At 39.7% G+C, this 25,466-nt stretch overlaps 2 protein-coding genes across 12 annotated transcripts in view; one reads left to right on the plus strand and one right to left on the minus strand.

Moving 5' to 3' along the window:
- Window positions 1–19,742, minus strand: part of COLGALT2 (collagen beta(1-O)galactosyltransferase 2) — a 117,033-nt gene extending 97,291 nt beyond the window's left edge. Inside the window, exons 1-2 of one of the 4 annotated variants that reach the window (XM_065537018.1) lie at window positions 6,111–6,258; window positions 5,624–5,831 (exon numbers count right to left, since the gene is read on the minus strand). In XM_065537018.1, the coding sequence (XP_065393090.1) occupies window positions 5,624–5,634 (11 nt within the window). In that variant the 5' untranslated portion in view covers window positions 5,635–5,831; window positions 6,111–6,258. Of the gene's footprint in view, window positions 1–5,623; window positions 6,259–19,651 lie in introns of those variants that run through there. The other 3 variants (XM_065537048.1, XM_045393756.2, XM_005540219.4) reach the window with 3 other exon arrangements.
- A 36-nt stretch (window positions 19,743–19,778) lies between these two features.
- Window positions 19,779–25,466, plus strand: part of TSEN15 (tRNA splicing endonuclease subunit 15) — a 70,235-nt gene continuing 64,547 nt past the window's right edge. For all 8 annotated transcript variants that reach the window (XM_065537153.2, XM_065537237.1, XM_074030799.1 and 5 more), the window contains exons 1-3: window positions 19,779–19,947; window positions 22,445–22,526; window positions 22,822–22,957. In XM_065537153.2, coding sequence (XP_065393225.1) covers window positions 19,813–19,947; window positions 22,445–22,526; window positions 22,822–22,957 — 353 coding nt within the window. In that variant the 5' untranslated portion in view covers window positions 19,779–19,812. The remainder of the gene's footprint in view (window positions 19,948–22,444; window positions 22,527–22,821; window positions 22,958–25,466) is intronic.

Here is a 25,466-nt window from a genome sequence, read left to right on the forward strand (position 1 = left end):
CCTTGCATCATTCAAGTGGAAATGACAATTCTTATTTGAAAGAAACACTAGCGTTCTTATCTTCCCAAGTTGGGTCAACTGACAGAAGCAAAAACTAGAACTAATTGGTCTTTTCATGATCTTAAGCAGACCATCTATACTCGGTCTGCAACATTAGCTGCCTGGGTCACATCCTGGCTCCACCATGCATTAGCCTAGTGACCTCAGGCAAGTTATTTATATTCTCTGTGCCTCAGTTTCCTTCTGTGTAAAATAATAGAGTAGAATGTAATGGCATCTCCCACCTAGGGTTGTTCTCTGGAGTAAATCAGTTTTGATACCAAAATGTTTAGAACAGTGCCTCCATGAATGTATCCTTCCTTCCTTCCCTTCTTCCTTCCTTCCTTCCTTCCTTCCTTCCTTCCTTCCTTCCTTCTTCTTTTTCCCTTCCCTTCCCTTTTTTCTTTTCTTTTCTTTTTTTTTGAGACAGGGTCTTGCTGTGTTGCCCAGGATGGAGTATAGCGGCTCAATCTCGGCTTGCTGCAACCTCCACCTCCTGGGTTCAAGCAATCCACCCACCACAGTCTTCCAAGTAGCTGGGACTACAGGTGCATGCCATCGTGCCTGGATAATTTTTGCATTTCTTGTAGAGATGGCGTTTCACCATGTTGCCCAGGCTGGTCTTGAACTCCTTGGCTTAAGAAATCTGCCCACCTCGGCCTCCCAAAGTGCTAGAATTACAGGCATGAGCCACTGCATCCAGGTAAATGTTAGTTTTCTATACTAATATTTTGTTGTTGTTGTTGTTGTTGGAAAGAAGAAACTAAACGAATTTCCATTTGAAGATTTTTTAAAATCTTGATTTTGACAGGTAAAGGTAAAGGAGATAGGAGAAAAAGGAAAAGATTGAAAAGAAATAGCAACTATCATTGACTTAGTAGCATTTATGTAAAAGACATTGTGCATACCTTGTATCATTTACTTGTAACAATAACTCTTTGCGACAGGTGTTACTATCAGTTATTTGAAGACAAGGCAATCATGTCTTAGAAGTTTACTGATGTGCCCACAAACACACAGATTTGCGCTCTAGTCTATCTGACCCTAAGCTTGTATATTTCTTCCTCCAACTCTAGTTGATGCCCTCCACGCTAAACTACCAGATTGGGAAAATGAGGAAAGGAAGAAAAAGGTGAGGAAAATAGATGAACAGAGAGAAGAGGACTAAGGCATCATCTGCTTTTTCAGTCATAAACCAAGACTTCTATCTGTAGGGATAACATACAATATTTAATGTCAAGATTGTAATGATAAAATATGACACCATTCTTACCACTGGTGCTGAAAAATGCACTGATAATAGTTTGGAACATTTTATAAACACAAAGTATATTAGCATTTCTAGTTAAACAGTTATGAAAATGCTACTGATTAGACATTAAAATGTGGAGATAAATTCAAGATAATCCCCAAACAATGCAGAAATAAAGTAGTATGCAAAATGTTAGGATCATCCCCCAGCTCATCACTGTTTATGTTTATGTCAACAGAAGCTCATCTCTTTATTTAAAAATCCATAAAGTGGTTCCCAATTTAGTATGTTACTTTTCAAAACTCTACCAAACAAAATGCCCAGATCTTTCTATAATTACATAGCAGTTACTGCCTTGTGCCTGCACAGGCTCTGTGAATCCCAACTGTCTTCCCACAAGCAACAGCAGGCTCTCCAAAAGAAAAACTTAATGTTTCATTTGGGGCAAATGTTTTTCCCTGTGCCATGCTTCAGTTTTCACTCTCATGGTACTTGGCCCCACTCTCCCTAATCATGGGTTTAAGGGAGATAAGGTCAGCCTTCCCTCTGTTGCTAAGGCCACTTGCTCACGGCTCCACTGAATTAAGGATAACCCACTGAAGTACACTGCCACTTGTCGCAATGCCTCACAGTTCCCTTCACCTCAGCATATTGCCAATTCCCTAAAACTTAGTGCAGGTTTTAGGACACATGAGATAGATATCTTCCTTAGGTTCTTATCACAGGATTGTGATATTTGAAGGAAAACAATTAGTTTGGTGGACTTTGAGATCAGACAGGTAAATGTAAATAGCTTTCCTTTTTGCTTGTACAAAGTATCTATAAAATATAAATTTTCCTTTGTTCAGACTAATCTGAATAAACTTGATGCTAACTGAGATAATTGCAGACATTCTTTAACAGCAGGATCTTCCAGGTCGATTTGATGATACTCATTTTACCTGTATGTGCAGTGCAGATCTGGTCCAGAACTTAAAGTGAGAAAAATGATCACATAACAGGGGAGTCTGAATGTGATCAATAAGCCAGGTCTCTCACTGACCCACCTAGGACAGAAATCAGATGCTCCTCTAGCCTGTGGGTGGATGAATGAGAAGAGTGAGTCTGCACAGAGTGAGTTATTGAGATCAGATTCAGAGGAAGCTGAACTCCGTGTGGCTCTGTATTCACTGCAGTTCTATTTTATAAAGTTCTGGGTAGCTCACAGCCATTTTCGACATCAGCATGTGCTGACTTTGCAGAATGGATACTAATCAGTTTGGTACCTTGGAATGTTGCATAGAGCTTGGGAATGAGAAACTAGAGGCAAGCAATTGGCAGAAGCACCTCAAAGTTGTAACATCCTAAACTGAGGTACCACCTCCCATCAGTGTTATATCCCATAAACTTCCCAGCCAAATGTTCCCCTAGGGCCAGACCAGAAGTCAGCATTTCCAGAGAGATTCTATGGTACAATACAATCCATCTGTAGACTTGCAGTCATTAGACCTACCACCCACTTCAACTCCCTGAAAGAAAACTCTGGTTGATGCCCTATCATCTTTTTTGTTTGTTTGTTTTTGCCTTGCTGATCCCTTTTTCTAGAGCCATCCTTCTTTCCCAGGTTTTAGTTGATTTTTACTCTTCCTTCAAAACTTAGTTCAAACTAAGTGTCAACTCATCAAGGAGCCATCCATATCCATACAACTGCCCCAATCTGATTTATAAATCATTTGGTTCTTCCCCAAACCCTTTAAAAGCCATTCAGATCACCTTACACTGCCCAATAAAATGAATCATATTTATCTGTAAAAACCACACATATCTAAATACATTTTTTTTCAGCCCTGACCTGGCTGGTTCTTATTTTAAAAATGCATTAGAAGAATGTGCTTATACAGTCTCTCTGTACCTCAGTTCTCTCACCTGTAAAGTGGTATAACAACAGTGCATATCTGATAGGGTCATTTGGAAGCTTAAACTAGAAAATGAATGTAAAGTTCTTAGAAGAACCATGAGCTCTTATTATGACGTGTGGAATTTATAAATAAATGTAATTTTGAGTAAGTCAATTACTTTAAACACATTTCTTCTTCTGGGAAATAGAGATTATTTTATTTCTTCACAGAATGATAGTAAGAATCAAATGAGATAACAGTACATGAAAGTTATTTCCAAAGGTTCTTTAAAGCTCCTTTGTGAGCTGAAAAGGACTATTTCGAAACTGGGATTTGTATTATTGTTACCTAAAGAATTATACAATGTTTTAAAGACAGAACCAAGATTGTTCAAAGAAGTGTCTTCAATGACTGATGTAAGCATGGCCTTGTACTTCTTGCTTAACCTGCCAATGCTGGACATAAAGGAAAACAGATTTCAAAGGTCTATGCAGAACTGGAATTCTCTCATCTAAATAAGACACCCGTGTCCATACTATCTGGAACTTACAGGGAACTTAGGATGTACATTGATGCTGGTTGATCCTAATTATATTGCAGAATCTATGGAATTCAAGAGTCATAAAGAATTTTTGAAATCATTTATTCCAACTTCCTTGTTTTATTGATGAGGAAACTGATGCCTATGGATTCCAAGCAACCAGCCCCAAATCACATATCAGACTAGTGATAAACAAGTCAAGTCTCCTAATTTGTGGATTACAGGTTGATTTAAATTTTGTTTATATCATGTTCCCTGCCTTTAGTGCCCTTTAGGGATATGCTTGGGTTCAAATTCCAGTTTCACCATGTACTAATTCTGTGACTTTAAGTGACTTACTGAACTCATGCAAGTCTTGTCTCTTCCTTGCAAAATAAACATCATAGTATCCTCTTAAAAGTTTACTGTATGATAAAAAGAGGTAATGTCTCTAAATCGGGTAGCAAAACATGTGCCTGACACCTGCTTCACCACTCACCAACTTCTTATGGTAAATACTGTAACGTTTTAAAAAACTAAATCGTGCATAAAGATCAAAACCATATTTTAAAATATCTCTTTAAAAAAAAACAACTAAGGTAACTGATATGTGTGAATTTATTTTGGTACTGAAGTGGTTAAAAAAAAATATTCCTTCTCTTTTAAAGCCTGGCTGTCCCAGTGCTCTCTTTCCACGTAATATGCCCTTCTCCGCGAGGCAGTCACGTATGGCAGGGTGTATAGTAAAGCAGTGTACAGCACAGTGCTGTACTATATCACATGTTTGCTTTTGCACCTTTGCACCTCTCCCACCAGGTACTCTGAGGCTGCCAATTTTAGCTGCTGCTTTTAGTCCTCTTCCTCTCTTTGCCCAACCGCTGCTTTAAGGATTTGTCTCGACTGAGAACAGCTCCCTTTATCAACACAAGACAGAGTCACCTGGGCTCTGTCTTCCTCAGGGGGCCAGAGTCTTCTTGTCTGAGTACCTGACAGCCCATCTCCCCTGGCCAGCGTCCACCTCCTCGTCCTCCACAAGCTCCTCAGCGGCTTGCCTCGCCACCAACTAACTTCTCGCCCTTTGATCCTCGCGTTTATAAAAGGTGCGAGACGACCAAGTTCTACAAGGTGGGGCGGGCAGCCACCCGCACTGATCCCCTGGCCCTCCCCGCAGCAGACACAGAGACCAAGTCCAAGCTTCTTTCCTCCGGGGACAAAACTTGGCTGTTTATCTTTCCCAGGGCGTCTTCGTCGCTCCCCAGGACATGGAACCCCGACGCACTGGCAGGGACAGCGCGGAGCGCTCTCAGGAGACCAGGCCCAGGTGGTGCCATGGTTGGGCACTCTCCGCGGGCCCCGCCCAATCTCCACCCCTAGGTCCAGGTCCCCCTGGGAGAGCTAGAAGCACGTTTCCAGCCTGGAGCAGAAGCCTGGCACCGGGAAGTCAGAGCAGCGCACTCCGGCGCCCTAGCCACTATGGAACCCCTGGCCAACCGCAGTTACGTTCCATCTGTCGCGTCTACAGGGGAATACGGCGACAGGCACAGTATCCCCTCATGTCAGGGCTAGCAGTATGAGGTGGGGAAAGAGGAAACCTCAAGATTTGAAAGGGAGGGAACTGAAAGCCTCCTTGAGGGGTGTCCCCCATTCCCCTTGTGGGACAAAGCCGCCCAATTCGCAGGCTACCCTCCAGAGCTCCAGCGGGTCGGTTCTCCCCATCAGCACCCCCTGCGCACACTGACCCGCGCGTCCCTCCTCAGCCCGACCGTCCGATTCGCCTGCCAGCGGCGCGGGCAGCGAGGGGGTGTGTGCGCCAGATTTCCCGCGTGACCCCCCCCCCCCCCGCGGCTCCCTGCAGCGGCTGCTCCGGGAGCTGTCCGGTCTGGGCAGGCCGCCCCCGCTTCCCGCCGCGGCGGCCCGGGGCCCGTGAGCGCTCACCAGATGGCCATCCTGCTCTTGGGGTAGTCCAGCCGCTCCAGGCAGCCGAGGAAGTGCGGCAGCGTGTGCGCCGCGTTGCGGGCGAGGACCGCCACGAGCACCGTGGGGCTCTGCAGGGGCGACTCCGGGAAAACCACCGGCTCCTCTCCGTCGTCCTCCGAGTCCGGCTCGGCAGCGAAGCGCGCTCGGCAGCCTTCGCGGAGCAGGGCTGAGGAGAGGAGCAGTAGCGACCAGGCGAGGGTGGCGGCAGGGCGCGCAGCCATGTTCCGGGCCGAGGCGGGCTGCGGGGAGGTCCTGCCGCGAGCGCCCGGCTGGGCTGCCTGAGGGAGGCGGCGGCTGCCAGGGAGCAAGGAGGCTACGAGGGGCGGCCGGGGGATGCGGCTTGCCGGGGCCGGCCGGCTCACACACTGGCTCTGGCGGCTGCGGTTCCCAGGACCCTCCCGCCGCCGCTGCACCGCCCAGGCCCTAATGTGGGTGCGCAGCGTACCTGCAGCCGCCGGCGCTCCCCTCCGCCTCCGGCCCGCAGGCAGTAGTGGCCGTGGGGCTCTGTGCCCTGAGTCTTGCGGAAAGTTCCTCTAGTCCAGGCTCCGCTCGTACAGCTGAGGTCTGTGGCCTTCCCCAGAGCCGTGAGGTGTGGCCCTGTCTGCCAATGGGCATGTGAGTGTGTGTGTGTGTGTACATAACGGTACAACCCCAAGAAAATTTATTCTGCTTTTGCAAACCGCAGACTGAAGCCCTTCACAGTGATGCAATGTATCCAGTTTTCATAATGCACCTATTGACTGAGTAGAGTTCTAAAATGAAAAGTCTCCCCAACTATTCACGATTATGATAAACACTTGTTCAACCACCACAAAGGCAGCATGTCTGTATTTTCTTATACATTCAGCTTCTGAAATTCATTCTTGACTGAGTAGACACCCAGTAACACAAAGTTTTAAGACTTGGAGAATTTTGGAGCCAGATCAGACCTCCCAAAATAAAAGAATGCCCTTGGTAGACACTGTCCTGAAGCCTCACTTTACTGTGAATCCAGTAAGCCTCCTCACAGGAGGGCTGTGAAAGAGTAGATTCACTTAGCTGGTTTTCTTTTTCCATAATTAGCCAATAGGACAGAGTAACAAAGAGGGAAAATTCGCGCATGTTGGAGAGTAGAGATAAGAAAGAAACGAAGGGGTGAAGGAAGAACACAATTAGTACATAAAATGAAACTGCTGGCATACACTCACCGCTAAAGAAAGGAGATTCACTTTTTTTTTTTTTTTTTTTTTTGAGACAGGGCCTCACTCTGTTGCTGGGGCTGGAGTGCAGTGGCACCATCATAGCTCACTGCAGCCTCGACCTCCTGGGCTCAAGCAATCCTCCCACCTCAGCCTCCCGAGTAGCTGGGACCACAGGTGTCCATCACCACGCTCAGCTAATTTTTGTGTGTGTGTGTGTGTATATATATATATATATATATATATTTTTTTTTTTTTTTTTTTTTTTTTTTTGTAGAGACGGGTTTTCACCATTTTGTCCAGGCTGGTCTGGAACTCCTGGGCTCAAGTGATCTGCCCACCTTGGCCTCCCAAAGTGATGCAATTACAGGCATCAGCCACCATGCTTGGCCGGAAATTTACTTTTGAAGATATATTGTGTAGCCTTTGATGGATAAGTACGCAGGATGTTTTGGTGCCAGTGAACATTAATGATCTCCAATCCCAACTCACCCTCAGGTCTGCCCCATAGTCTTTTTATTAGTTGTTATCAATCCTTCTCAGCAACTATTAGACGTCTTCCCCACTGTCTTTTGAAGTATATCACCACCTAGAAAGAGAGGCCTCCCTTTCGAGCCTGTGATTTTTCTCTATTATTCCACTCTCTACTGAATCTTCAATTGATCTCTGTCAGCTCCTTTCTCTGAAGCTAAATACTTGGTCAATCTTCTCTTATCTGCAAAAAAAAAAAGAAAAAGGAAAAAAAACTTTTAAAAAATCTTGTGTCTTCTTCTAGCAATCCCTTTGCTTGACCAAGCTCCTTGGAAGAGAGATCTATACTTGTATTCTCCACTTCTTCATCTCCCATCTTTCCCATCACAGTGCAGTAAAGCGTCAGCCCTCCCCACTGTTCTGCAAAACCAACAGATGGCCTCAGCATTGGCGGATTCAGTGAACTCTTCGGTTCTCACCTTCCTGGACCTCGGTTACATAATCTCCCATCCTAGATCTCCTCTGATACTACTTGTCTCTGAGCCAAGCCCCTTCACTGTGTGCCTCCCTACAGTGTGCTAGTCTTCCCACTCCATATGGTCTTCTGGGGTTATATCCTCAAAATCTATGTCTTCTGCTCTAATCTCTTCTCTAATCTTCATATTTTTATATCTAATGGCCTACAGACATTTCCTTCCCCTCCATCCATTTTCAGGAATTGTTCCCACTTTCAAAGGGCTCACAGTCTTATAGGGGAGGCTGACAGTTAAACATCTGTTAGAAGTACCATAACAGATGTACCAGCAACAGTGAAGGGATGGAGGAAGGTGTGGTCATTTCCACAGGGGAGGTAGTGATGGGACTGTTAGAAAGGTTTCATGGAGACAATCTCCATGTTGTTCTGTCTTTCTTGTTTCCCTTTCTTGAACTATGTCCCACTCATCTTTCAATTCTAAAATCCTCACTCCTTAGCCAAACTTGGTTTGATAGTTATCATTTGTTCACTTTACTGCAAACAGAGGGAGTTTAAAGCTAGGCAACCACATTTCTGTCTTATTTTCCTTCTGTTACTGATATGGTCTGGCTGTGTCCCCACCCAAATTTTATATTGAATTATAGCTCCCATAATCCCCACGTGTTGTGGGAGGTAATTGAATCATGGGGGCAGGTTTTTCCCATGCTGGTCTCGTGATAGTGAATAAGTCTCACAAGATCTGATGGTTTTATAAAGGGCAGTTCCCCTGCACATGCTCCCTTGCCTGCAGCCATGTAAGATGTGTCTTTGCTCCTCCTTTGCCTTCCACCATGATTGTGAAGCCTCCCTAGCCATGTGGAACTGTGAGTCCACTAAACCTCTTTTTCTTTATAAATTACCCAATCTCAGATATGTCTTTATTCACAGCATGAGGACAAACAAATACAGTTACCTAAAGTCAACAGCTTATCTGAGTCTATTTTTTCAATGATGAAGCATCTAAACCTGTATGATCTCTAATGACATTATAATGAAATCGGCTCCACGGAGTTCTCTTGAAATAACTACAACCTGTTCTGTAGATGAAATCAAGGGTTTCCCAACCACATAACTTACAAAGCACCTATTTAAAACTTTTAATTTAGAGTGCTCATTTAGTGACTGAGAATATTAAGGTCATAACAGGGTATGCAACAGTAGAAGATCATTGTAATTATGGCTGGGGGGCAGTGGAGGGGAAGCCTGGGAAAAGTTAAGTCCCCATCTTACTAACAGATTTGTTTCATAAGTTCTTCAGAAATCAGTAATGTGAATTTGAATGTCCCCCCCCCCATAGGAGTGATGTTATGACAGTTAATTTGAAAAAAAAACTAATTTAAAAATAAAAGCCAATTATATTTTAAAATATTCATTGCTTATAATGCTCTTTCCATGGAAAATCAGCTGAATGGAAAGTCAGGGTTGTACACACACATGTCTTTGTCTCCACTGCCAGTAGACTGTTCCAACAGATTCTACATAAAGTTAGAAGTAAGCACTTTCTCTCATATCCCCTCGCCATACTGTTCCAGCACAAGGGACTTCCTCCTGGGACAACAAAACCTCTTGGACTGTCACCCTTAGTTCAATCTGGTGGGGTCAGGACCTATGAGGTGGCCAGAGGACTTCTTGCAGGAAAGCTTCTCAAGATGTCTATGGCTCCAGCAGCCAAGAAGAGGAGGAAATAAATGCCTCTGGGGCAGCTGTGATAGGCTTGAAAGAGCAACTAACACTTGGAGCTGAATTTTCATCTCACTTGTGTCACTTATTCTCTTTGTGACCTTGGAAACTTGACCTTTTTGATCATCAATTCCTTCTTATGTAAAAAAGTTTTAAATGCTTGCCTCATTTTTTCATTCAACAAACATTTATGAAATTGCTAAATGCCAATCATTTGAGCGTTGAATATTTGAATGCTTCTCCCCTGGAAAAAGAGGGAGAAAGTGGTCAGCCCCTCAGAAGTCCTGCTGGGCCATAGTTGGCAGAAAGAGTATCTTGGCTGAATTATCCAGGCTTCTTTCTTTTGTACTGAAATATCTTTCTTTCACTATCTGATTTGTTTTACTCACTTTTCTTATCCAGCCTAAAATCCTACAATGTAAAATTTACTTGAATTGACAATTCTGCCAATTTCAACATGAAAATCCTTGAGAGAGGAACATTTGATGATATCTTTTTAATTCAATCAGATTTTTAAATCTCAGCACCTAAACTGAAATGGACTATAAGAAGCTTTGATAAAGGGAACTGAATGGGATCCTAATTTGGAGCATAGGACTCTTCGGTGACAAAGCAAATTTTATGGATTTCTGATACATAGGCCTGAGGACTCTGGGTCCTAAGAAGGGAATGAATATTAAGGGAGAAAAAGAGCACTGACTGAGGTGGGAAAGGCTGAAATTAAACTATCTCAGTGTCAAAGTTTTGTCTATGCTCTGGCTGCATCCAAGAGATATATAATAGTTACTACAGAAGAATGTTTTCCAATTCAAAACAAGTTTATACAAATTTAAACTACACTTCTATGTCTCATTTAAGAATAGATGCATCCCTTAAATTATATTAACCCATTCCTTCAAACATTTGCTCAATGCCTACTCTGTGCCAAGATATAGTTGCTGGAAATGCATGAATAACTAAGATGTGTCATATAAATGCACAAATACTATAAGTCATTTTATGTCTTATGATGGAAAAAGAGAATAAGTAAGGAAGTAGAGAGGTGGAGATAGTTAGGAAATGTTTCATTAAAGAGATGTCTTTGAATTGAGCATTGAAAAATAAGTAGCATGCATGGATAGGAAGAATTAATATTTTTTAAATGGCCATATACCCAAAGCAATTTATAGATCCAATGCTATTCCTAAACTACCATCAAGATTCTTCACAGAACTAGAAAAAAACTATTTTAAAATTCATATGGAACAAAAAAGAGCCTAAATAGACAAGACAATCCTAAGCAAAAAGAATAAAGCTGGAAACATCATGCTACCCAACTTCAAACTATCCTACAGGGCTAGAGTAACCGAAACAGCATGGTACTAGTACAAAAACAGACACATAGATCAATGGAACAGAACAGAGAACCCAGAAATAAGACTGCACACCTACAACTATCTGATCTTTGACAAACCTGACAATAACAAGCAATAGGGAAAGGATTCTCTATTCAATAAATGGTGCTGGTATAACCAGCTAGCCATATGCAGAAGCTTGAAACTGAACCCCTTCCTTACACCATATACAAAAATTAACTCAAGATGGCTTATAAATGTAAATGTAAAACCCAAAGCTCTAAAAACCCTAGAAGACAACCTTGGCAATACCATTCAGGACATGAGCACTGGCAAAGATTTCATGAAGAAGATGTGAAAAACAATTGCAACAAAAGCAAAAATTGACAAATGGGATCTAATTAACTGAGCTACTGCATAGCAAAAGAAACTATCAATAGAGTAAGCAGACAACTTACAGAATGGGGGAAAATTTTTGCCAACTATGCATTTGACAAGGGTCTAACATCCAGAGTCTAAGGGAACTTAGGCAAATTTACAAGAGGAAAAAACCAAACAACTCCACTAAAAAGTGGGTAAAGGACATGAACAGACACTTTTCAAAAGAAGGTATAGATGTGGACAACAATCATATGAAGGAAAGCTCAACATCACTGATTATTAGAGAAGTTCAAGTAAAAACCACAGCCAAGAAAAGGAGGAAATAAATGCCTCTGGGGCAGCTGTAATAGGCTGACAATTATAGGATAACCACAATGAGATACCATCTCACACCATCAGAATGGCTATTAAAAAGTCAAGAAATAACATGCTGGAAAGGTTGTAGAGAAAAAAAGAATGCTTATACACTGTTGGTGGGAGTGTAAATTAGTTGAACCATTGTGGTAGACAGTGTGGCAATTCCTCCAAGTCCTAAAGACAGAAAAAACATTCAATCAGGCAATCCTATTACTGGTTATATACCCAAAGGAATATAAATCATTCTATCATAAAGACACATGGATGTGTATGTTCCTTGCAGCACTGCTCACAATAATGAAGACATGGAATCAACTTAAATGCCCATCAATAATAGACTGGGTAAAGGAAACGTGGTGCATATATATCATAGAATACTATGCAGCCATAAAAAAGAATGAGATAATGTCTTTTACAGGGACATGGATGGAGCTGGAGGCCATTAGCAAACTAATGCAGGAACAGAGAGTCAAATACCACATGTTCTCACTTATAAGTGGGAGCTAAACCATGAGAACACATGGATACATAGAGGGGAACGACACACACTGGGGCCTATTGGAGGATGGAAGGTGGGAGGAGTGTGAGGATCAGGAAAAATAAGTAATGGGTACTAGGTTAAATACCTGGATGATGAAATAATCTGTATCAAATGCCCCCATGAAACAAGTTTACCTGTGTAACAAACCTGCGCATGTACTGCTGAACTTAAAATAAAAGTTGAAAAAAGATAATTTGATTCATAATATAAGAATAGAAAAATGAGTAGCATGGACTAAGAAAAGGAACACAGAAGGGGAAACAGATGGGAATTCCAGGTAGGTGGAACTGCAGGAGCAAGGAATGAAACAGCATGACACACTTGAGAGATACAATGAACAGAGCATGGCTGGGAGATAGGATGGGAAGTAGCAAAAGAGAAAGCTAAAAAATTATATGATTTTATATAATTTTATATATAATCATTTCTTTAAAATGGGCAAAGGACTTTGAATACACGTTTCTCCAAAGAAGATATACAAATGGCCATAAGCACATGAAAAGTTTCTCAACATCACTAATCATTAGGAAATGCAATTCAAAACTATAAGATTTATCACTTCACACTCATTAGGATCACTATTAGAAAAACAGAAAATAACAAATGTTGGCAAGGGTGGAGAGAAATTGGAACATTGTGGACTGTTGGTGGGAATGTAAAATGGTACAGCTGCTGTGGAAAACAGTATGACAGTGCTTCAAGAAATTAAAAATATAATTACCATATAATCTAACACTTCTACTTCTGGCTATATACCCAAACAAATTGAACAAATTGAAAGCAAGGTCTCAAAGAGATATTTGTGCACCCATGTTCATAGCGGCATTATTCACAATAGCTAAAATATGGAAGCAAACCAGGCGTCTACTGACTAGTGAATGGAAAAGCAAAATGTGGTATATACATACAGTGGAATAGTATTCAGCCTCAAGAAGGGAGGAAATTCTGACATGCTACAACATGTTAACTTTGAGGGCATTATGCTAAGTGAAATAAGCTAATCATTAAAGACAAATATTGATTCAACTTATATAAGGTACTTAGTCAAAATTACAGAGACAAAATAGAATAGTAGTTACCAAGGGGATGAGGTTGGGGAAATGGGGAGTTATTGTTTAATGGGTATAGGTTTCAGTTTTAAAGATAAAAGAGTCATGGAGATGGATATGGGTAATAGTTGCACAACATTATGAATGTATTTAACACCACTTAAAATAGTAAATTTTATGTTATAGGTATTTTACAACAATAAGAATGAGAAAAAATCAATCCATGCGATTTATTAACAAACTTGAAAAACCATATGATCATCTCAAGAAATGCAGAGAAAGCATTTATGAATCCAACATGCATTCCTCATAAAAATTCTCAGTATATAGGAATAGAAGGGAACTTCCTCAATGTAATAAACAGCATTGACAAAAAGCCTACAGCTAACATCATCCTTAATGGTGAAAGACTGAGTGTTCCTCCTGTGATCAGGAACAAGATAAGAATGTCAGAGCTCATTGTGTCTGTTTAATGTTGTACTGGATATTTTAAATGGGGAGGAGAAGAAGGAAGGAAAGAAAGAAGGAAGGAAGGGAAATAAGGAAGAAAGGACAGAGTGAGGGAGAAGGAGAGAGGAATAGAAGAAAGCAGGGAGGGACATTTAAAGCAAGGTAAATATGCCGTAAGAGATACTTAACATGAATGTGGAATGTTAGATCAGTCCTTCAAGGCCAAAGACTAAAATTCAATGATTTATTAAAGTTTATTTTACTACAGAACTTTAAAAAATGTTGAAAATGGGGTAAAAAAAGGAAAAAAAACACTCATAATTCACTACTCCACCACAACCATTAACATTTTGGGGTAATTTTAATAGGGCATTTTTAATTTGCTCATTTTCAATGTGGGTTTGTACTCAGTCCTCTTCAGTGAGACTCAATATCCATGTTGATAATAGATGTTGACTAAATATCTAGAGATAGAGATGGGATATTTTTTGGGCCATGGGTTGCTTTTGATGTCTTTTCATATTTACAAAGCCAGGCATTATTTAAGGTTGCATATATGCATCTGTTTATTTATAGAAAGTGCCTAACTTACTATCCCTTTGTACTAGATATTAGAAAAATTTTAATAAAAATATTTAATAAACATGAAATATATTATAAACTAACAGATATGATCCATAAACTAATATATTAATTTAAATATTACTAATAAAATGAATATCCATATACTCAGCACCCACCTTGAGAAACGGAACATGAACATTAAGTCTGAAGCCCTGAGTCCCTTCTTGTCACAATGCTTTGTTCCATTCTCCAGAGATAGCACTAGACTGAATTTTGTGTTAATCAGTCTCTTCATTTTGTTTAGAACTTTGCCTCCTGTGATGGTTAATTTTATGGGTCAACTTCACTAGGCTAGGGTGCCCAGTTGCTTGATCAAACCAGTCTAGATATTGCTGTGAGATACTTTTCAAATGTGATTAACATTTAAATCAGTAGACTTGGAGTAAAGCAGATTACGCTTCATAATGTGGGTTGCCATCCAATCTGTTGAAGGCCTTAAAAGAATGGGATTCTCCATGAAGAAAGGAATTCTGACTCCGGATTGTCCTTGGACTCAAGACTGCAACATAATACTTTTCCTGGGTCTCCGACCTGCCAGCCTGCCTTCCACAGATTTCAGGTTTTCAAACCTGCGCAATCACATGAGCCAATTCCTTAAAATTAATATCTTTCTTTCTTTTTGTTTCTGTTCTCTGGAGAACTCTGGTACATCTCTTAAATGTGTGTTAGTTTTGCTGCATTTGAATTTTTCTTCAAATACCATACAATTCACCTATTTAAAGTATACATTGCAAAGGTTTTTAGTATATTCATAGTTATGCAACAGGATCACAATCAATTTTAGTACATTTTTATCACCACAAAAAGAAACCAATACTCATTAGTGATCAATCCTCATGTCACCCAGCTCACCCTACTCTCTCACTAATCTAATTTCTGTCTCTATAGATTTGCCTATTTTAGACATTACACATAAACGGAATTCTACAACATGTGATCCCTTGTGATTGGCTTCTTTCACTTACTATGTTTTCAAGGTCTATTGATGTAGCATGAGTACTTTATTCCTTTTTAATGCTGAATAATATTCCACTGTATGGACATACCACTTTATATATTCTATCAGTTGAGGGACATTTGGGTTGTTTCCACTTCTGGGCTATTATGAATAAAGCTGCTATATTTGAATTTTTTACAAATCAAATATCGTATATACTCTTCTATAATGAACATTTTGACTATACATTAGGTTTTTATGAGATTCATTCAAGTTGTTGATTGGAAATCTATGTATGTTTTAAATAATTCCTTTTTAAATACTGTACTCAACCCACTCAATTTATTTCACAACCACTAACAGGTCCTGGCACTTCATTTAAAAATATTGCTCTAGAATATATACCTGGGACTAGAATTGTTGGATCATAGATTTGTGCATCTTTGCTTTGGTCTACTTTTCCGCCAACTCTTGGTTTTTGTTGCTAATCTGATAGGTGTATTATGGTATCTTCTTACCTTAATTTGCATTTTCTCACTCAATCATTGTGGCTGAACATCAAGTTATGTTTGCTGACTTTTTGTCTCTTTTCTTCTGTTTATTCTCATTTTTTAACCTAAGGAGTGTTTTGTTTTGTTTCCTAATTGATTTTTAGGAGTTCTGTATATATTCTGGGTATCTTTTCTTTCAATGATGTGTTACAGATGTCATTTTCCCTCCACTTTCTTAGGGTTGGAAATTCTTAACTGAGATACAGTTAAATTTACCAAATTTTTTTCCATATGGTTTGTGCTTTTTGTGTCTTGTTTAAGAAATCACTCTCTATCTTGGGGTCATAAAATATTCTTTTTATATTTTCTCCTAGAGATTTAAAAGTGTTTGCCTACATCATGTAGTCAATCATCCTTTCTCTCCTTCCCTTCTTGCATCTGCAGTGTTACTTCTGTCCACATTTGTATGGGTCTGTTGCCTGGCTCCCTATTTTGTTTCATTGGTTTTACCTATCCGTGTGACAATATCACATACTTGTAATTAGAGATCTTTGTAAGAATTTAAATTTGGCTTAAAACCTTATCTTTATAAGATGTTTATATTTCAGAACTTTAACTTCAAAAGTTTCCTTCCTTTTGTTCACAAAAAGGGTCTTGGTTATTTTCGGCCCTTTATGCCCACATTTCAGCTCATCAGGTATTAAGAAAATCCTTATTGGGATTTTAATTCGAATTGCTAGAATCTGTAAGTAACTTTGGAGGAAATTGCCATCTTTACAATATTGAATCATTCTCTTGAATCTTTCTCTGTTCTTGAAACACAGAGAATGGGAAATTGTGTGTTTTGTGTACAAAAAAAGCAACAAGATACATATGAACCTCCTTACAACCAGTGAATGAAAAGCTGATCCAGAATGCTAGGTTACATTTTTCAGCTTGGAATCACGGTCTCACACAACACCGTGTAAAAGCTTTTCTTCTTCTTTTTTTAAATTTTCTTTCCACACTAGAGATTCACATCACAATTTAGTGTTCGCATTTCCTCTTGAGACTCTTACTGAATTAATATGTCTCTGGCTAGACATTACAGATTTTTGTAGGAATAAAATGATCTGATTCAGGATATCATTGGGAAATGAGTTCAGCAAGTGCCAGATTACAATGAATTTGATTAAATCCAATATACTCGAGGGGATTTCATTCGTTCTTATCTAGCTTCTTATCTAGCTTCCCCCCCCCCCCCCCACTACTTTGGTTCTCTAATAGAGTGAACTATTGAAGCATTTACAAAAGGAGAAAGGAGAAATCCTCCAGGCTACCAGACACTGAAACTCTCCTCTGTTCTCTAGTGGATTTCACTCTAGATTGACACAATAGCCATTTTGATTCTGTACTTTAAATACTAGGTTGTCTAAGTGTTCCCAAATCCTTTGTGCTCATTCTTAGCCATTCCCAATCACCAAGACCTATTTAAAAGTTTGCACTAACAGGGAAGCTAAGAGACACTCCCTTTTCATTCTTCAACTCTTTTGAAAAGCATGTAATATTCATGCTTGAATGTATCATGCTTTTTCTAAGCAACAGTATTTAATCTATTTGCCAAAGGATGGCATTTATCTGTTGCTTTTTTGATTTGTGGTTTCTTCATCCTTCTAGTTTTCCATACCCCCAATTATTTTTTCTTGAACATAAGCTGAAATTCTTCCCCTGAAGATGTTTGAGGCTGGTTCATACAGTCCCTAATCACATTGGATATCCTTACTGATTTACAAAATTTTCCCTCTACTCAGTTTAGCAACAAAATACTCTTAAGGTTTTAAAAAACGCCATCATATGAATTGATTTGGATCTTTAGGAGTCGGAGAGATTTATTCACTTCCAATCACTTGAATTAGTGTCATTGTTTCGTGCTTCAATGACCCTATTAATTTCAGTGCCATTTTCTTCTTTTGGGCTTAGTAGCTGCTTTGTGGTGGGAAACGCTTATTCAAATGTAATATATTTGAAGGCAACATATGAATATTCATGTGTGGCTTTATATTTCATTCAATAATAGATGCCCTTCTTTTCCCTGTGTATGATGTGTTATTTCTTTTGATGCATTCAAGCTTTTCTCTTTATCTTTTTGACTTCCAATCGTTTTATTATAATGTAGACTTCTTTGTGTTTATTTTAGTTGCTGTATATTTAGCATTTTGTATTGGTAAATGTTTTTCATCAAATTTGGGGAAATCTTTCTTCAAAAATTTTTTGTCCTTTTTTTTCTTCTACTTCTGTTATTTACATGCATGTTGGATTATCTGACGTGCAGCAAATCTCTGTGTGTCTACTCACTTTTTAAAGATAATTTTTCCCTTTGTTGTTTACTTTTAATAATTTCTATTGCTCTATCTTCAAGTTCTCTACTTTTTCTTCCGTAATTTCTTTTTGGCTGTTAAATTCACTCAGTGAATTTTTTATTTCTAAAATTATAATTTTCAATTTTCAGAATTTGTTTCGTTTTAAAAATCTTTTTTTCTTTTTCTTTGCTGAGATTTTCTATTTGTCTCCTGAGATTTTCATTCATTGAAAACATGTTTTACTTCATTGAGGATAGTTATAATAGCCACGTTAAAATCCTTATCTGTCAGTTTCTACATCTGATTCGTCTCAGGGTCGATCTCTAGAGTATGCAATCCATTTCCTTGAATTTCATACGTCAGACAGTTTTGGATAGTATTATGGACTTTATGAGTGTTAAGGAGAGAGTCTGGATTCTATTATTCTTCTCTGATGGGTGTTATTTCCTTTGTATTAGTAGGTAATTTTCCTGGCTAGATTTTAACTGAAAACTCTCTCCCTTTTGGAGATAGCTCTGGTCTCAGCTCAGATCTTTTGTTTTTAACTGAGCTGCTGTGATTCTGTTTTGGGTGGTTCAGGATCTCTCAGAGATGTGGGTTGACAGTTTGGGGATCCACTCTCTGACTCCTTCCTTGGGATTTCTTAATCTCTTCAGAATTCAAAATTTTCTGTCTTCACTTTTCTGCTTCCCCAGATAAGAATAACTGACAAGTTTTATACATGCACACTTGGTACTGCTGAGCCTGACTTCTGGACTGCACTTTGCCACAAGCTAAATGCCAAAGAGAAAGGAATTTTCTTGTGGAGTTCCTGATCTTCAAGTAAGCTTGCCCTTCCTACCAGTCTGCTGTTCACATTCCAGTATATTCAGCTTTTTGTATTGTGTTGAAGTGGAGTTCCTCATCTTCAAGCAAGCTTGCCCTTCCTATGAGTCCACTGTTCACATTCTAGTATATTCCGCTTTTTGCATTGTGTCCAAGTTGTTTTCTGCTGGAGGATGGTCCAGTAGGGTTTTAGTCTATCATGGTTGAAAACAGAAGTTATGTCCTGCCTGGGACTTTGGATTTTGAGTAACCCTTGTCCTGTTCAATGTGATCGCCTCCTAACCAGTCCGTTTGTGTCCTTGCTCCCTCCAGTCTATCCTTAACATATCAGTCTGAGTGATCCTATGAAAATATGACAGGAGCCTCCAATAGCTTCCCATTTCACTCACAGTAAATTTAAAAACACTTAAAATGTGCTACTCTGTCTGTCTGAAACTCATCCTTGGCTTCCAGATCACATGCTTATGCTAGTTTGTATCCTACCTTTCTGAACACTCATTCAGCAACTCGTGTTTCCTCTAATCCTGAAACGTGGGTCCACCCTGAAACTATGGTTCTACTTTAAAGTTCTATGTCAGGGCACTGAGTTAGGCTTTTCCCGTTCCCAGCAATCAGAAACCAGGACCCCACTGCTGAAGGCAAAGAGGACGTATGTATCCCCCAACTTTCTCAGAGAGTCATCGGCAGCACTGACTTAAAGAGGATTAAGAGCTTCTGGGCACAAGCTACTCTTTAATATTTTTCACGCTAGAATTTGTTCAGATTTGAATAAACGCAGTGCGAAACTAGAGAGCGTTCGCGCAGGTTCTAGCTACCTTGGTCAGAAGGAGGGGATGATGCAACTTTCCTCCCAGTTTCTGAGCCCTCTCGCGCGGCCGCTGCAAGCCTCGGGGAAGCGGAACCCACAGGCGCGTGCGCCGCTGCTTCTGGCCGGGCGCGGGTAGTGGTGCACCACGGGAGCGCCGCACCGGCCGGCATGGAGGAGCGCGGCGATTCCGAGCCGATCCCCGGCTGCAGCGGCCTGGGTCCGGGCGGCGTTCGCGGCTTTGGCGACGGCGGCGGAGCTCCCTCGTGGGCCCCCGAGGACGCCTGGATGGGCACCCACCCTAAGGTCAGGAGGCGCGAGAGGAGCAGGGCGCCGTCCAGGCCCCTAACCCAGGCAGAACTCCCAGGCAGCTGTCTTTCTTTCTCCCTCAGCGGGAGAGCTGAGGACGCGCGCCCCCCTTACCGAGGGGGACCGGTGTGCACAACTGCCAGCCTCAGGCAGCATCGGTTTTGTTTGTTTAAACAAGTTGCACTATCCCCCGACACTTTCCCAACCCCCCAGCCAAAGCCATTCTGGAACTGAGAGCCAGACAGTAACTCCGCCCCCCTCAAGCCGGAGATCCCTAATAAGCGCTCCACAGGTTTTGCTGTCTAGGTAAATCCCCTTTGGGGGATAAATTTATTTAATCCTCACAGTAACCATGCAAGACAATTTGTGGGCGATGGGTAAGGTCTGCGGGTCCATAATGATAAAGATTTAGGCACAGTCACGTTTACACTTAGCCTTGGGCCCAGAGTGCATCTTTATTTTGCAAAGGTGCAGATTCTTAGTATTTCAGATTTCTTCGAAAGTTTGAATAGGTTCTTGCTCAATGCAGAGCTACTCACATTTTGCGTGTCTTTTTCTACATTAGCAGCAAGCGAGATAAAGATAGTCCCCTGCTTGCTTCTGCTTGAGACATTACTGCCTTGTACCAGTAAGGTTCCAAGCAGTGAACAGGCAGTGAATGGAGATGTGGGTTTTGTAAGAATCTCAAAAACTGGTCTGTACGGTACTTTAACAGAATTGCGCTCTTCTGCTAGAGAGCAATAATTCGTAATCATCTAAAAGCAGCCAAGAAAAAATTTAAAGGTGTAAGTTTGAAGAGTTAACCTTTTTCAGCTTCTCTTGCTTAATTTTATCTTCCTACTCTGTCCCCTTCATCCTCCCAAAAGGTGAGAAAAAGAAACAATAGCATGGAAATATTATTTAGTGCCCTTTTAGGGAAACAATAACATGCAGAGGCAGCATATTGGTTAGGAGCGTGAACTCAAAATCAGACTCAGTTTAAATCCTGATTCTGTCACGTATCAACCTTGTAATTTGACACAAATTGCTTGATCTCATTATGCCTTAGTTTCCTCACCTGAAAAATGGGGATATTAATAGTCCATACTTATAGGTTTGTTACAGGATTAAATTAATTAATATTTGTAAGACATTCAACATACAGAGAGCACTATATAAGTACTTAATAAATGAAACACCAGTAACAACTTTTTAAAACCTTATCTAGATTTGGTGTTGTTATTCGGTTTATATACTTGTAGATTGTTTTCTTTTTCAAGTTAATGGCTGTGTGCACCCTGACCATCAAATCTCCCCTTTTGATTTCTCTTCTTGAAGGATCAGATTAATTTTTAGAAGAAAAAGAAAAGAAGTAATAAAGCAATAGGGGCTGTTTGTTTTTCCAATTTCACCTTTCTCTTAATTTGAAAATTATGTAGGTTCATCCAGTAAAATGGTATCAGACTTATTATCCTCTAACACACTTTTATTTTATTATTCTCCTGCTTAGAAATCCTCAGTGTTTCCATACTGATAAAATCACACGTATAGCTTGACCACCAAGGCCTTGTAACCTGGCTCAAAATTGTTTTGGGTGTTATTTTCAAAACATGTTTGAAGTAGACAACTAATAACCCTTATCCTCCTGTAACTGTATCGTCCAGTTACACGGAAGCTGATGGGAGAATGTGACTTTAGACCTGTCCCCATGCAGGTCTGCTAATAATTCAACTCAGCATTAGCCCTGCATATCCACCTAGTCACTGGCATAGCTGGGCAGCCTCAGAATTCTCCTGCAGGTGTAGACCCCTGGAAAGTGTTCCCCTTATGCTGACCAGTAGTCTGAAAGAAGCAGCTTTCTCTAGTTCCTTGTCAATCCCTTTTAAAAAATCTAATGATGAAATAATTCCCTACTCTTAAAGTAAGAAAGAGTGGGTAGAGAGGTTAGGACTGATACTCTAGCAGATTCTCTCCATATGCAAATAAGAGGCTAGGGAAATACACAGTACCCACCAACATGTCCCGACACAAATTTTATTAAAAAGGTTTCTCTATTGCTGGCAGATAGGTTTCTTTACAGGCCCTTGAATGTGTGTGGCTTAATCCCACCTTTGTGTGATTACCTGCCCTATTACTCTACGTCTCCATTTACTTAAATCATAATGTTCTTCAGTGCTTAACTTGTATCCCATCCCACCTCTGCTATAAATCTTTCACCAGTCCCTCTGAGTAGAGCTCTTCTGACCTGCTGTGTCATGTTTTTTATTCCGTTTACCTGGTTTTTAATCACTTACAGTCATATATTGTTATTTGCCTAACAATTTTAAGTGTGCATGTATTTAACAGTTGCAAGTTCTTTAGAGACAGCGATCTCTAAGACCTTATATTGCATTTTAACTTCCACTATACCTAGAAGAATTTTATAGATTATATATACTTAATGACTACTTGTTGATTGAAAGAAAATATTAAATAATTTTTCCTTCTCAATTTGACAATTATATTTTATTTTCAGTATTTAGAAATGATGGAATTAGATATAGGAGATGCCACTCAAGTTTATATAGCATTCTTGGTTTACCTGGACCTCATGGAAAGTAAGTTGTTTGTTTATATTGTTTTGTTATTGGGACTGTGGTAGGGATTTGGGGGGTTGGATTGGGATATAGCATTCTTAACATTATAATAAGCAATCTTTTATGCATTTGCTGTTAATTTTGCAATTTATTTATTTACATTGGGAATTATTGAGTAACAGAAGCTATTAGAAAAGCAAAGATAGGAGGTAGTGTTATGAGTGATATTTGCTCAGCTGAGTATTAGGTAGAAGTTTGGAGTTTTTATCTTTTGTATTTAATAAACATTATTGTCCATTCAATGATGTTCTTTCAGGCAAAAGCTGGCATGAAGTAAACTGTGTAGGATTACCAGAACTCCAGCTCATCTGCCTTGTTGGTACTGAGATAGAAGGGGAGGGGTTACAGACTGTGGTGCCTACCCCCATCACTGCTTCCCTCAGCCATAACAGGTGAGAAGGTGATTTTGGTCTAAGTTCCTTTCCCAAGTAAAGCAGTAGGAAACATTAAATGTGGTGATATAATATTTTTAAAGAAATTTAGGATGCAGGTTTCATAGCTTTACTCTTGGCTATTTGAGGAATAAGTTAAATATGAGTGTTATATGCAGCCATTCTTGCATTGCTATAAAGAAATACCTGAGACTGAGTAATTTCTTTTAAAAAAAAGAGGTTTAAGTGGCTCATAGTTCTGCAGGCTTTACAGTAAGCATGGTGCTGGCATCTACTCGGCTTCTAGGGAGGCCTCAGGAAGCTTATAATCATGGAAGAAGTTCATGAAGCAAGAGCAAGCACATCATATGGCAAAAGCAGGAGTGAGAGAGAGAGAGTGTTGAGGGGGAGGTTCCACACACTTTTAAATGACCAGATCTCACGAGAACTCATTGTCCTGAAGACAGCACCTAGCCATGAGGGATTTACCCCTATAACCCAAACATCTCCCACCAGGCCCCACCTCCAACACTGGGGATTACAGTTCAATATGGGATTTGGGCAGGAACAAATATACAAAGTATATCAAGCATTTAACAAGTATTTAGCACTTACTCTATGGTCAGTACTTTTCAGAGACAGTATGTATGGTAGAAATATTTATATTTTTGGTAAGGAAGTAAGACCATTACATTTGAAATAACAGATATTATAAGATGTACCATATCATACAAATCATACTTGATATAGGAGTTGGTGAAGAGCATGATTAACATGCAAGTTGAAATCAAAGCTTCATGTAGCTTGTGGGACCTTTTTTTAAAAAACTTAGGTACATAGCATTGGATTAAACATGTCTTTGTTTCATGACATACTCTCATTATTAGTTCATGCTTGGTGTTTATTTATTTACTTAGTTATTTTTCATAATGTAATAAGTATCTCTGTAACCATCACCCAGAGCAAAACTAGATTTTGGACAATAACGAACATCTCATCTTATAAGTTCCTTCCTTAACGTGCTTTCACTGACCTGAGGTAACTGTCATTCCGAATTCCATGTTCATTGGGAAGTTTTAAATTTTAGATGTTTTTAACTTTAATTTAAAAACTTTATATTTTAAGGCTGACCTTATACACTTAATATTTTGCTAAAATTCATTCATTCTTGTGCATTTTTTGGGCTGCCACATAATATTCCATTGTGTGATTATACCCCCATTTTCACATCCACTCCCTTGATGATGGAGTGTTGCTAATGTTTAACTTTAGGAGATAATTTCAAACTATTTTCGAAGTGGTTGCCTCAATTTACTTTTTACCTGCAATGTAAATAAGATCCTTTGGAGCTGTATTGTCTCTCACATTTAGTATTGTCAGACTTTTAAATTTTTGCCAACGGAATGGATTATTCTCACTGTGGTCTTAATTTACATTTCTTTTATCACTCATAATACTGAATATTTCTTTATGTATGTATTATTTATAAGAAATATCTGTTCATATCTTTTGCCTGTTGGGTTGTTTTTAGTTTTCTCATTGACTTGTATGAATTCTTTATATATTCTTGACACTAATAGTTTTTTGATTGTGTTTTCCGGTTTTTAAATCTGTCTTTCACTATCTTAAGATGTCATTCAATGAATAACGTTCTTAATTTGAATATAATCATATTTATCCATCTTTTATAATCAACGTCTTTGTGTCTAGTTTAAGAAATATTTTCTATCTAATGGTCTAAAAATATTCACCTATATTTTCACTAAGAGTTCTGTTGTTCTTGTTTTTAATGGTGTGAGAGGAGGTTAGGGATACCATTGCCATGTGGATAACCACTTTTTCTACCCCTATTTACTGAATAGGCCCTCCTTTCCTCACTATCTGACATATCACTTCTGCCATTTTCCGAAGTTCCAAACGTACATTAATTTGTTTCTGGGTTCTCTATTATATTCCATTAGTCAGTTTATCTGTCTTTTTGCCAATACCACATCGCTTAATCGCTTGCTTCGTAAGAAGTCTTGGTATCTGGTTAGCAAACCTCCCTTACGCATTTCTTCTTTAGAAGCTGTGGCAGGCAGCTTCTAAGATGGCTTCTTATAATTCTGGTATTCACTCCCTTGTATAACTCTCTTCCATTGAGTGAGATCTGGACTCAGTGACTTGCTTCTAATGAATAAAATTTGGCAAAAATGATGGGATGTCACTTCTAAGATTAGTTTACAAAAGACTGGGGCTTTTATCTTGGGCACTCTCTCTTGCTTGCTATAAAGGAAGCCAGCTGCCATGTGAGCTGTCCTACAGAAAGTCTGAAAATAGAAAAGAGATGGCAATTATTGATGGAGCAAGATTCTTGAGAGATGAGGAAGGATGGATTCAAGAGGATAACGGAAGAGAGTAATATTGGGCATGTAAAGGGGAGCTGTAAACCTCTGAGACTGGGGTATGGGAGGAATGAACAAATGAAAACACAGCTCTATTTGGGTAGCATATAAGTAGGGAAAAGAGCAAAGCCTTTTAAATTCCAGCA

Source organism: Macaca fascicularis, chromosome 1 (genome assembly GCF_037993035.2).
Source record: "Macaca fascicularis isolate 582-1 chromosome 1, T2T-MFA8v1.1".
NCBI classification, from domain to species: domain Eukaryota; kingdom Metazoa; phylum Chordata; class Mammalia; order Primates; family Cercopithecidae; genus Macaca; species Macaca fascicularis.